The following is a 14148-nucleotide window of genomic DNA, read 5'->3' on the forward strand; positions in this document are numbered from 1 at the left end:
AATAGGGCTTCCAAACAAAGTCGTGGCTAAGTCTCAAAGAGCCCTGCTCTTGGCTTCCCCTAGCACATTCTGAGCAAATGAGACATACCCCTTCCTGCTTCCACGGATAGTCTTGACCCTACTCCAACCCCATCTCATACCACTCTGGCCCTTGTTCATGATGTGGTTGTTCATTCCTCAAACACAGTAAATTCATCACTGCCTCACGGCCTTTGCTTTAACTGTTCCTTCTGCCTTCAGTAGTTCTCCTCCAGCACTGAATAGCTAGCCTCTTCTCATTCAGGTCTTAGCTCAGATGTCTTCTCCTTGCCACCCTGTCCAGGCTAGCTCCGTCCCAGTGACCTGATCCCCTCATCTTCCAACCCAGGATTCAACAAATTTCTTCTGTGAAGGGCCAGATATTAAGTATTTTCAGCTCTGTGAGTCATGTAGTCTGTCCCAACCACTCAGTTCTGCTGTTGTAGCACGAAAACAGCGACAGATAATATGTAAACAAATGGGTATAACCAAGCTCCAAGGAGTGTTTATTTATGAACACTGAAATTTGAATTTTATATAATGTTCGTGTTCATGAAATAATGTTCTTTTGACTTTTTGCCAATCACTGAAAATGTAAAAAGCATTCTTAACTTGTAGGCCATACAAAAAAAAAAAAAAAGGATTTGGCCATGAGCTGTGGTTTGCTGATTCCTGTTCCATAGCATTGACCTTTCATATTTTCACCTTACTCATCCCGAAATCGTCTTATTTGTTGATTTATTTGTTGTCTGCCTTTCCTAGTGGACTGTAAGCTCCTTGGAGTCCTGTTCCCTGTCTTATTCACTCTATTATCCCTGTCAACTCGAACAGTGCCTGGAATATAGAGGTACCTTAGGAATATCGGGTGATTGAGTGAATAAATCCCTACAGTCCGTGAGCCACTAAATCTAGCAAAGAATTCCTTCCAGATATTTCCTATGTATATCCTATTCCAGGGGCCACGCCCCACCTAGGTCTCTCTGTCTCTGCCTGTCCCTTAATGCTTTCTCAAGCCTTCCTGACCCCCTGTTTCTCACTCCTGTCTATTCTGTGCAATAGTGTCCTGTGGAAGAGAGCGTGTCTTTTGTTCTGTCATTTCTCTGCAAAAACCAAAACCTTCCCAGTATTTTCTCTTTATCTACAGTATCAAGTCACACTCCTTAGCTGGGCATACAAGGCCTTGCCTATAAGTTCCCTACCTGCTTTTCCAACCTTACCTCTGAGCCTTCCCTGAAATGAGCCCTCTGCCCTGGCAGCTTCGTCTCCTCATTGTCCCCGAGGCCACTGCTCATTCCCCACCCTTGCTCAGGCTGTGCCCCAGAACAAGTTGGCATTTCCCTCAGGAAGGGATTGACCCCCTATGTGGTTATAAGGCAAGTCTGCAGTGGGTGATGGGAGACAAGGAAAAACGGAGCTGAGCCTCAGGAGAGCTGGGAGATGGAATGAATGTGAGCAGACTGACTCAGTTGGTAATAAGTGGAGAGGATTTCGTAATTCTTAGGTATAGTTGAAAAGTGCTGCTTGGTAGGGTGGCCTCGGCCAGTGATTTTCAAATGACTGTACAGACAAATTTGGGGGGATTCTTGTTAAAATGCAGACTCTGACAGTAGGTCTGGGGTGGGGGGCCTGAGACTACTTCCAGGGGATGCCCATGCTTCTGGTTCCAGGATGACTCTTTTGAGTATCAAGGAGCTAACAAAATGCTTAGGAAAACAGCCTTTTCCGTAGGACTCCAATATGGAAACAGGAAGTCAGTTGGCCTGTCCCTTGGAGGCCTGCCTGTCAATCATGAGGCCAAGAGTCCTGGCCCAGAGTCAAGGCTTCCTTGCATTCTGAATGACTGAGTACATGTGCGATGATCGAGCATCCTTGCTGAAGAGAACAGAGGACAAAGCTGAGTGTGTAAGGCTGCACTTTGAGGGAAGAAGCACTTGTGCATCCCGAGATGGTGGCAGTGAGAGTGGGTCGTCCACAAGTGACAAGTCTCATGCTGGCTGGCTACTGGCCACCCGCACACACACGCACGCACACACACGCACGGGCACGCGCACACATGCACGTGCACACACACGCAGAGCACAGGCTGGGTAGACTTCCTTTTCCATAATAGGGTTGCATTATCTTTTCTCTCCAAGAAGGCACTTCTGTTCCACTAGAGCTTACTGTTCAGAATCCAGGTTTGCCTTGACTACAAACAGTGTACTGCATCCTAGCAAACAGTAGGAACCATTTCCACAATGTGTATCTCCAAACAGAAGAGCAAGTGGGAAAGTATTCTGTTGGAGTAATAAACTTGGCTTGCTTGACCAGTTTCTCTTTAATTATTAACCCGGCCTTTGTATCTTTAGCCAATCAATAGCTGGCCTTTCCAGGACAGTGGGTGTCATTTCCTAATTGTTTAACTTCTACAGACTACAAGTTATCCTGATTAATGATTTTAATGACGCATCTCTCATCACAGTAATTTCCCCTCTGCTTTTATCACAGAGGAACTTCTGCTCCTGTGACTGAACTCTGATCTTGATAGAGAGTCCCGGCCATGGTAAGTTGGAGAGTGCCTCGCCCTACCTGGTGTCAGCCACAGACAGGTACAGGATGTGTATTCAGGACTGTTGACCTTACAGAGAGTTGTTTGCTTAATAGAGGGGAGAGAGGAGGAAATGAAAAGGTAGTTGTGTTGGGTTTTTTTGTGTTTTTTTTCCCCAAGCCATTTTAATTTCTTTCAGGGATGGTGAGTAACCTGACCCTGAAAAGTAATGCAACAAGAGACTCCTTGGAGTCCTTCTAACATTCAGAAGTCCCGCAGGTCCTACCATTGGGAAATAAGTGCCATCCACATTTTGGTATAACATCATTGGAGGCTCATCAAGAAGGGAGTTTGCTGGCCATATGGGCTTGTCATCTGCCTCCTGTTTTTGGCTGTGACTGGACTCCTCAGAGCTTAATTGTCTCATCTTTGGGACAGGCAAGGAATTGGATACCTTTGGAAGTTCCATGAAGTTCAGTGTTGAGGTGGAAGCTGAGCCTCTTAGCTACAAACAGGCTGTACCTGAGGCTGGCCATCTGCTCCCCTTCTCCCACCCAAATAACGTATCTGAACTGACAGGTGATTCTGATCCCTGGTCTTCTTGGAAGGAATAATAGAAATACAATCTTATACCTGGAAAGGAACTGGAGATCCTTCCAGCTGTAAATGGCCTCCTCTAGGAAGATGGAGGTATAAACTATCTTGAACAAATTGTAATATACTCTTAACATTGTCTTACATTAGACCTCTAGAATTTTCTTTATCATCCTTGACAGTCAAAACCTTACTCATATCTGCTCTAAATCTCCATGCTTTACTTTAATATTCATTTCTTCTTGATTCTCCCTAGACACGGAGAACATTTATTCAGAAATGTTTACAGTGTCCCAGCTTTGTGTCAGATGTAGTACTTGGCTCTGGGGACTCAAAATCATTGGGATGGTCTTCCTGTCTGCAACAAGCTCACAGGCCTCTCACAAGTGAAACCTATAACCTGGTGACCCTTTGCTGTGCTCTCCATTCAAGGAAAATTACCTCAGTGGCTCTCATCTTTCCTCCTAGTACCTGTTTTTCCATCACCACTGTTACTTATTGGACAGATAAAGGACATTTTTTTTTTTAAAGATTTTATTTATTTATTTGACAGAGAAAGATCACAAGTAGGCAGAGAGGCAGGCAGAGAGAGAGGAAGGGAAGCAGACTCCCTGCTGAGCAGAGAGCCCGATGTGGGACTCGATCCCAGGACCCTGAGATCATGACCTGAGCCGAAGGCAGCGGCTTAACCCACTGAGCCACCCAGGCGCCCTAAAGGACATTTTTAAAGGGGAAGAAAAACATAAAATAGTCACAATATTGTAATTCCCAATTGCTTTCCATCATTTTATTTTAGACCCTACTCACATGTATAATGATTTTTAAATAGTAGTAATAAAAGCGTAAAAAACAGTTATATATTCACTCTAATCTTGGCTTTGCTAACATGTTTATATTATATTTTGTGCCATGTTAAAATCATTTATTCTAGATGATGGAGTTCTGGGTATTTTAATTTTCTTCTTTTTCTTTCAAATTTTCCAAATCTCTACAATGACCATATGATACATTTCTTTTTTTTTCTTTTTTTTTTTTTAAAGATTTTATTTATTTATTTGACAGACAGAGATCACAAGTAGACAGAGAGGCAGGCAGAGAGAGAGAGGAAAGCAGGCTCCCTGCTGAGCAGAGAGCCCGATGTGGGACTCGATCCCAGGACCCTGAGATCATGACCTGAGCCGAAGGCAGCGGCCCAACCCACTGAGCCACCCAGGCACCCCATATGATACATTTCTAAAATGAAAACATGTTTTGGGTGCCTGGGTGGCTTAGCTGGTTAAGCAGCTGCCTTGGCTCAGGTCATGATCCTGGAGTCCCTGGATTGAGTTCCGCATCAGGCTCCCTGCTCGGCGGGTAGTCTTCTTCTCCCTCTGACCCTCCCCTCTCCCATCCTCTCTCTCTCAAATAAAATCTCCAAAAAAAAGTTTTAAAAGCTATTGTATTCAAGTACTTACAGTATTTTTAAAAATAGATGTTTAATTTATATATAGTGAAATGCACTACTCTTAAGGTTACTGGTAGATGAGTTTTGACAAACCTATGGGCCATGTGACCTACTCCTCTCCCTGCTCCCCACTCCACCCCAGAAATACAACCACTATTCTGATCGTCATTACCATAGATTAGTTTGCTTGTTCTAGAACATCCCGTCAATGGGACCATAGAGTATGTACTCTTGTGTGTCTGGCTTTTTTCACTGAGCATTATATTTTTGGCAATCTGTCCATGTTGCTGTGAGTTTCAGCAGTTTGTTCCTTCATGCTTTTTTTATTGCTGATTAGTATTTGTTGGGGAATGTCATCAAAAAAGATGTGACCACTGACTGACCGGTTACCTGGACCTGGGCAGTCGGAGGCTCCTCACCCCCGCCCCTGTCTTTGGAACATGAGTGCCGCTTACCTTTCCTGCTCCAGAGTCTGGTCCCTCACCTTGAGATGGTGATGTGGGGTTGAAGAGCTGCGTGGTGTACATGCCTGAGCCCATTTAGGGCATCTTTATATACTTTTAAGATTTTGAGGTTGAGTCCAGCGATCAGTTTGTCTCGCTGCCGTTCAAGACAAGCCTTGTATGTGAGTTCCCTTTGCCACTGTTATAATTGCCACCTACCGACGTGGGGCAGCCTGTCTGTCTTCAATCTCCCCGTGCCCTACGCCTACTGGGGTCGGCTTCACATGATGCCAGGAAAGCTCCCGAGGGTGTTGTGAACCTACAGTATTCCATTGTATCATATTCCAACTTTTGACATTTATTATCTCCCTGATTATTCTAATAACGGAATAGTATTTCATCACAAGTGATCTAACACCTTTGTCTAGCCATTCATTTTTGTTATTTCCTACATCCTCCCTGTTCCCTTTGCCTGCTGCCACAAGAAACCTTCCTGGGACACAATCCCCCGCCTTCCCAGAACAGATAATAGTACATTACACCCTGGAATTTGATCAATACGGTTACCACAGCGCTACCAGGAACAAGGTTCCTGAGCTTATATTTTTCCTGGAAGAAAGAATCACTGAGAATGTAACTGATAAGCTGAAACATCTTTGTATATCTCTCCATCGATTCGTCTTGTTAGATATTAATTTTAATCCCATAATAGCGTCCCTCAGCAATGCAGTTTGTGTTAAAGTTGAATGCAGTGTCTGGGCATCGACCAAAATTTTGCAGTAAAGCTCCAAAAGAACCCTATGAAACATTTCCCTCAGAAAGCTGTCTCATAGTGTGAGTTAGGCCATGTGGGAATTTTGGCAGCAGGTCACCAGTTTGCTTATTACGACTGATGCGTAGTAGAAGAAAAGAATGAAAGAAGCTGTATTAATGTCCTAGGGCTGCTGTAACAAAGTCCCACAAACTGGGTGGCTTAAAATAATAGAAATTTGTTGTCTCACTCTTCTGGGGGCCAGAAATCCAAAATCGAGGTGTTGGCAGGGTCAGGATCCCACTGCAACCTGTAGGTGGTTCCTTCCTTGCCTCTTCCTGGCTTCTGGGGGTTTGCTGGCAGTCTTAGGCTTAACTGCAGTCTCTACCTTCAGCATCATGTTGCATTCTCCCTGTGTGTCTGTGTCTGCACGTGTTGTCTTATTAGGATGACCTCATCTTAATGTGATTAATTACATCTTCAATGACTCTCTTTCCAAAAAGATACATTCTGAAGTCCTGGGGGCTAGGACTTCAACATATCTCTTGGGAGGTTATAGTTCAACCTGTGACAGTACCCAAGGAAGGTAATGTCATGGAATTCTACTTTTCTCTGTCAAGTGCATAGAAGGTCATGACTAAGTGCTAGATGCTGGCCGTATGTAGGAGGTGAAGGCCTGGGCTTGCATCTGACAAGGCCCATACTCTCTGTGCCTGAGGACTTTGGATGGTCTTGATGTGGGCCACAGTGAGCGAAGTCTCTTCCTAGAGAGCTTCCCTAAGGGCATAAAAATCCTCTGATCGTCTAGTTGGTCCATATTATATTCTTGCATGAAATTAAATCATCAGAGAGCCTTCGATCTATTCTACTTTGCTTTTGCCACCTGTACAAATGCTCTGTTCTGGATTTTGCTTTGGCATTACCCTATAGGCTTACATTAGGAGATATTATCAGAAGTAGATACAAGAATCTTCACTCTTATATTTATTGTGGAGATCTTGTTGAAGTCATAGTTAATAATTATGATGATGATGATAGCTACTGAGTTTGAATTTTTGTGTTGGAGTTTACTGTTTGCTGGATTCTGTGCTAAATGCTTTGTTAGATTAATCTGCTTTGTTATTCCAAGTCTGTGAGTTGATATCATTATTCTTATGTACAGGTGAGAAAAATGAAACTCCCCCTATTGACAACCCAGCTAGAAAGGGTTGAAGCCAAGATTCAAAGCTGGGTCTATCCCACTCCCAGTATCCATGTTCCTCCTACTAAGCTTTACTACCTTGCACTGTAGCCTGCTGTGTCTCCTTCACAAAGACACACAGGTGAAATTTCCCTCAATATTAGAATTCTCTTTATAGTATTGGTGACCCCAAGAGTCATGTAGAGGAGGTGGAACTCTGTCCATGAATATTAGATTTTACTGGATCGTGGGCACAAGTCTATGGGTATATTTCAGCCAAGGCTTACATAAGATATAAAACCCTTCTCACATTGCAACAATTCATATCATCTCCCTGTTCTGTTTCCTCCCATCACTGTAACATCTTAGTGCCATTGCCAAAAAGGACATTATCAGAAAAGTCAAAAGGAACAGACCTACTGTGTGACCTGAGGCCTAAATTTACCTTATCCTCAGCTCATGAACCCTGGCATTGTGAAAGCACATAGCACTAGCTATGAACAGAGGAAGGTATCCAGCTTGGTCTGAACCCCATTGACCTCCTGGTGCCAAGAAGTCACTTAGATCCTTCCCCATGTGCAACGTCAGTCAATCAAATGCACACCACAATGGCAGACACCTGACAAATTAACTAAGGGAAAGGAGACGAGGTAGAACAGTTCTAGTGACTAATTAGGTCATTTTTAAAGACAAGAAAACAGGGACGCCTGGGTAGCTCAGTCGGTTAAGCTGATGCCTTCGGCTTGGGTCATGATTTCAGGGTCCTGGGATCGAGTCCTGCATTGGGCTCCTTGCTTGGCAGGGAGTCTGCTTCTCTCTCTGCCTCTGCCTGTTTGTGCACTCTCTCTCTCTCTCTGATAAATAAATAAAATCTTTTTTAAAAAAAGACAAGAAAATAGAATTCAGAATATCAAAACGGGTGGCTGAAGGGCTAGAATAATGCTTAGTGTCAGATACAGAGGGGAAGGTATATTTAAAATGAAAGCTAGTGAGGTGCCTGGGTGGCTCAGTTGGTTGGGCATCTGTCTTTGGCTTGGGTCATGATCCCAGGGTCCTGGGATGGAGTCCCGAGTCGGGCTCTCTGCTCAGCAGGGAGCCTGCTTCTCCCTCTCCCTGTGTGTCTCCTCCAGCTTGTTCTCTCTCTGTCACTCACTCTGTGTCTCTCAAATGAATAAATAAAATCTTTAAAAAAAAAAAACAACCCAAATCTATTTTGATTCTATCCTCTACGGCTAAATTGGGGAGCCCAGAAGAGCTCTAGTAATGCAGATTCTCTCTCTGTAAACTCAGTACAAAGAAAAGCAGGGCATTTCTTGGGAAACTGTTCTCTTTTCCTCTTACAGTGAATCTCAGTACTGTTTACAATTCCCTCTTGCTTCGGCTTCTAGGCAGAGAAACCTGTGGCTTCCCGCTAAAAACTGTACAGGCCCTTAAGGTCTACATTTTGGTTTCCCACCCCCTTCCCATCCCCTAGCTTTACCTTAGTATTCTGTGGTTTTTTTTTTTTTTTTTAAAGATTTTATTTATTTATTTGACAGAGAGAGATCACAAGTAGACAGAGAGGCAGGCAGAGAGAGAGAGAGAGGGAAGCAGGCTCCCTGCTGAGCAGAGAGCCCGATGCGGGACTCGATCCCAGGACCCTGGGATCATGACCTGAGCCGAAGGCAGCGGCTTAACCCACTGAGCCACCCAGGCGCCCCAGTATTCTGTGTTTTATACCCTGTCACTGAATTTCCCCATCTACTTATTTATGTTTGTTTATTTATTTATTTTTTAAGATTTTATTTATTTATTTGACAGACAGAGATCACAAATAGGCAGAGAGGCAGGCAGAGAGAGAGGAAGAAGCAGGCTTCCCATTGAGCAGAGAGCCCGATGTGGGGCTCGATCCCAGGACCCTGAGATCATGCCTGAGCCAAAGGCAGAGGCTTTAACCCACTGAGCCACCCAGGCACCCCTGTTTATTTATTTTTAAAGGTTTATTTTTTTATTTATTTGGGAGAGAGCGAGAGCAGGATAGGGACAAAGGGAGAGGGATAGAGAATTCTTAAGTAGACCTGGAGCCCGACATGGGGTTCAATCCCAGGACCCTGAGATCATGACCTGAGCTGAAATCAAGAGCAGGCTGCCTAACCGACTGAGCCACCCAGACACCCCTATTATTTATTTATTTACTTATTAAGATTTTATTTGTTTGAGAGAGAGCAAAAGCAGGAGAGATCACAGAGGGAGAGGGAGAAGCAGACTCGCCACTTAGCAGGGAGCCCGATGAGGGACTTGATCCCAGAACCCTGAGATCATAACCTGAGCCTAAGGCAGCGGCTTAACCAACTGAGCCACCTAGGAGTCCCTGTCTTCTTTTTCTTTGTTCATTTGTTTTATTTCTTAAATTCCACATATGAGTGACATATGGTATTTGTATTTCTCTGACTGACTTATTCCATATAGCATAATACTCTCTAGATCCATCTATGTTGCTGCAAATAGCCAGATTTCATTCTTTTTTATTTTAAGTTTTATTTATTTTTAAAGCTTATTTATTTCAGAGAGAGAGAGAGATTGAGCATGAGCAGGGGAGAGAAGCAGAGGAATAGGAAAAAGCAGACTCCCGCTGAGCAGGGAGCCGCCTGTGGGACTTGATCCCAGGACCCTGGGGTCATGACCTGAGTTGAAGGCAGATGCTTAACAACTGAGCTACCCAGGTGTCCCTAATTCTTTTTTTATGGCTGAGTAATATTCCATCATATTATATCTACCATATCCTCTTTATCTGTTAATCTACATGGATGGACATTTTGGTTGATTCCATATTTTGGCTATTGTGAATAATGCTACAGTAAATATAGGGGTGCATGTATCCTTTTGAGTTAGTGTTTTTACTTTCTTTGGAATACCCAATTGTGGAATTACTGAATCATATGGTAGTTCTATTTTTACTTTTTTTTTTTTTAAGATTTTATTTATTTGACAGACAGAGATCACAAGTAGGCAGAGAAGCAGGCAGAGAGGAGGAAGCAGGCTCCCTGCTGAGCAGAGAGCCTGATGCGGGGCTCGATCCCAGGACCCTGAGATCATGACCTGAGCCGAAGGCAGCGGCTTAACCCACTGAGCCACCCAGGCGCCCCCTATTTTTACTTTTTTGAAGAACCTCCATACTGTCCTCCACAGCAGCTGCATCGGTTTGCTTTCCTACCAGCAGCAGTGAGGGTTCCTTTTTCTGCACATCCTCGCCAACACTTGTTGTTTCTTGTGTTCTTGATTTTAGCCATTCTGACAGGTGTGAGGCGATATCTTACTGTGGTTTCGATTTGCATTTCCCTAATGATGAATGATGTTGAATATCTTCTTGTGTCCATCCTTACAGATGGCTTCTTAGAAAAATGTCTGTTCACGTCTTCTGCCCATTTTTAATTAGAATATTTGTTTTTTGATGTCGAGTTGTATAAATGTCATGAGCATGCGATGAAGGCACACACACAAGTTGTGTCTTTGCAGTGTCAGCTTTATTAAATCATAAATCAAAGTTAAATCACAATGATAGAGCAGGTTCAGGATTCCAAACTCAATGACAATTCATGTGTGGTTAAACTTGGCTTCTTCCACAGCACACAAAACAGGACAGAAGACAAGCCACACAACAAACAAGTTAACAGAAGAGTATAGGAAGTTAAGCAACCAGACATGAAGTCAGTCTATGGGCGCACAGTTGAGCTAAGGCCTTGGTCTGGTCCAGGTCAGCACTTGGCACTTCACTGTTCCAGCAGTGAAGGATCTCGGTTCTGTTCAGAGGTCCATTGGGAGAGCCTTGGGCAGCAGTTGCCTTTTTTAAGTGGTCAGACATAAAGGGGTCATGTCTGAAGAATCTGACAGTTAGTTGCCAAAATCCTTCCCTTTTTAAAGGGATTTAATCAGTTTTAGGGCTCTGCAGACTTCCTCTGGTTCTGCTGCTTATCAGTTCTGGAGAGTCAGCTGACATTGGTCCTGCTGATACTTTGTAGCCGCAGTACCTTAACTGCTTGTGTCATTGCTTGACATGAGAGACTCCATTTTTCTCTCTACAATAGATTATGTATGTATTCTGGACCTTAACCCCTTATCGGATATATCATTTGGAAATATCTTCTCCCATTCAGTGGGTTGTGTCTTTGTTTTGTTGGTGGTTTCCTTCACTGTGCAAAAGCTTTTCATTTTGGTATAGTCCCAGGAGTTTAATTTTGCTTTTGTTTCCCTTCCCTTTTAAGACCTATCTAGAAAAATGTTTCTACCTCCGATATCAAAGAGATTATGTTTTCATTCTAGTAATTTTATGGCTTCAGGTCTCACATTTAGGTCTTTAGTCCATTTTGAGTTTATTTTTGTGTATGGTGTAAGAAAGTGGCTCAGTTTCATTCTTTTGATTGTAGCTGGATAGTTTTCCCAACACCATTTGTTGAAGAGACTTTTTCCCATTGCATATTCATGCATCCTTTCTTGAAGATCAATTAACTGTAAAATCATGGGTTTATTTCTGGGCTCTCTATTCTGTTCCATTGGTCTATGTGTTTATTTTTGTACCAGTACCATATTGTTTTGATTACTACAGCTTATAGTATATCTTGAAATCTGATGGTGATACCTCCAGTTTTATTGTTTTTTCCAAGATTGCTTTGGCTATTCGGGATCTATTGTGGTTCCATACAAATTCTACCGTTATTTTTTCTAGTTCTGTGAAAAATATTGGTATTTTGATAGCGATTACATTAAATCTGGGTAAATTTTAAAAATTTGGGTAGTGTGGACATTTTAACAATATTTGTTCTCCCAATCCATGAACATGGAATACCTCTCCATTTGTTTGTGTCATCTTCAGTTTCTTTTATCAGTGTTTTATAGTTCTCAGAGTACAGGTCTTTCACCTCACATTCACTAACTTTTAATCCCTTGTACACATCAGAGTACCTCTTACTTTAAGACATTTGATCCTTTCTAGTGATGCCAGTCATTGTCTCTGTTGTCTAGGGTGGCTCTCTCCTCCTCATGACTTCCATTTTCCCCTCTGCCTACTCAGTCAGGTTTCAGTTTCCTCCATTCCACTGTAAAAGTTCTTGTCAGGGTCACCAGAAACCTCGTTGCCAAATCTGAGCATCCCTTCTGTGTCCTCCTCTTCTACTACCTTTGGCAGGCACTGACCCCTCCCTCCTTCCTTAGCCCCTGGACAACATGCTATCCTGTTTTTCCTTTTACTTTAAGGACCAATCTTTCCTCCTTCCTTCCTTTCTTCCTTCCTTCCTTAAAGACTTTATTTATTTGAGAGAGAGAGAGAGAGAGAGAGAGAGAACACAAGCAGGGAGAGGGGATGTGAGAGAGGGAAAGCAGTCTCCCCACTGAGCAGGGAGCCTGACGTGGGATTTGATCCCAGGATCCTGGGATCATGACCTGAGCCGAAGGCAGACACTTAACCAGCTGAGCCACCCAGGCACCCCAAGGACTGATCTTTCTTGATCATCCTTTCTAGACTCTCTTCTGCTTGACCTCTACTACTAGAGAGGCCAAGGTTTGTCCTACGACCCCTGTTTAAACCACTTTCTCCCTAGGTCATTTCATCCAATACCAGCCACATGGTGATGTGTCTTGACTTGATTTCTACTTATATTTTATAATCAGCTATCCTTTTGACAACTCCACTTGAGTGTTTAATGGACATCCCAAACTTAACATTTTGAAAATAGAACTTCTAAATCCCACTCCCCATTGCCCCTGTGGCCCTGATGCCAAAACTGGTAATTCTCTAGATTTCCCCATCTAGGTAAATAACATCACTCTGCACTTGGCTTCTCAGAGGAGAGATCCAGAGTTACACTTGATTCTTTCTTTCCTTATCTCCACTGTCTGTCCGTCAGCAAGTTCTGTTGCCTTTGCTCCAAAACATATGCTGTGTCTGCCTGTTTCTTTCCATTTCACGTCACCCTCGTCTAATATCATATCCATGGGGCTTGCCCCAGATTCTCAACTGGTCTCTGCCTCTCCCTTCAGCAGCCTGAGAGATTTTTTTTAAAGATTTTACCTATTTATTTGACAGAGAGAGAGATCACAAGTAGGCAAAGAGGCAGAGACAGAGAGAGGAGGGAAGCAGGAACCTGCTGAGCAGAGAGCCTGATATGGGGCTCCATCCCAGGACCCTGAGATCATGACCTGAGCCAGAGGCAGAGGCTTAACCCACTGAGCCACCCAGGCGCCCCCCCCCAGAGATCTTTTTGACAGGTAAATCAGATCACATCCCCTCATCCCCTTCCTTAAACTGCCAGTGGCTTCCGATTGCACTTAGGACAGACTATAAACTCCTTTTACCCCAGTGAGGGCTGCCTTGTTCTGGCCCCAGCCCACCTCTCTGATTTCCTTTTTTCCTTTTTCATTTTTGAAACTTTTATTATGGAAAAGTGTAAATATGTCAGAAAGTAGACTGAGTATTAAAAAGAATCCCTGTGTGCTTACCAATAATTATTAACTCATGGTCAGCCTTGTTTCTTCTTTATCTCCACTTAATTCCCACAACTTACGTTATTTTGTAGCAAATTCCAGACACCTTATCTTCTCATCTGTAAACCATTTCAATCTATATAAGATTAAAACTCTTAAAAATAAAAGATAAGCTCAGTACCATTATCATACCTAAAAATGTTAATGCTGGTTCCTTAATGTCATAAAATATCAAGTCAGTGTTCAGATTTCCAGTTGTCTCATAACTTATTTTTCTAGTGTTGGTTTAGGATCCAAATTATGATTATTGATATGCCTTTTTAAATCTCTTCTAAGCTGTTATTCCCCCCCCATCTCTCTCTTCTCTTATTCTCTTTGCAGTTGATTTCTTAATGAACCTAGATCATTTATCAGTAGTGCTTCTCACAGTCTGGATTTTGCTAATTACAACCCTATGGCTGTAGGTTGACATTTCCCTCCCTCTTCTATTTTCTGTACATTGGTATTCGGCTCTAGGGGCTTGATTGGATTCAGGTTTGATTAGTTCCTTTCTCAGGGGAGGGGTGGCGGCAGGGAACAAGATTATGGCACAGGTGGTAGTAGAACTTAGCTTATCACTGTCCTCCTTTCCCACACCCACTTGGGCCACTCTGGCCTCTGTCCTGCTCCTGGAATACAAGCTAGGTCCAGCCTCAGGCCCTTGCCTTGGCTGTTTCCTCTGCCTGTGACACCACC

General features: G+C 43.3%; 1 protein-coding gene across 1 annotated transcript in view; it reads left to right on the top strand.

Moving 5' to 3' along the window:
• The window catches only part of LOC111147988 (annexin A4), a 72284-nt gene that overhangs the window by 30159 nt on the left and 27977 nt on the right, over positions 1-14148 (top strand). The window contains exon 2 of the mRNA XM_022504326.1: positions 2506-2560. Coding sequence (XP_022360034.1) covers positions 2558-2560 — 3 coding nt within the window. The 5' untranslated portion in view covers positions 2506-2557. The remainder of the gene's footprint in view (positions 1-2505; positions 2561-14148) is intronic.

This window comes from Enhydra lutris, unplaced genomic scaffold (genome assembly GCF_002288905.1).
Source record: "Enhydra lutris kenyoni isolate GAN:26980312 unplaced genomic scaffold, ASM228890v2 scaffoldscaffold18, whole genome shotgun sequence".
In the NCBI taxonomy this organism is placed as follows: domain Eukaryota; kingdom Metazoa; phylum Chordata; class Mammalia; order Carnivora; family Mustelidae; genus Enhydra; species Enhydra lutris.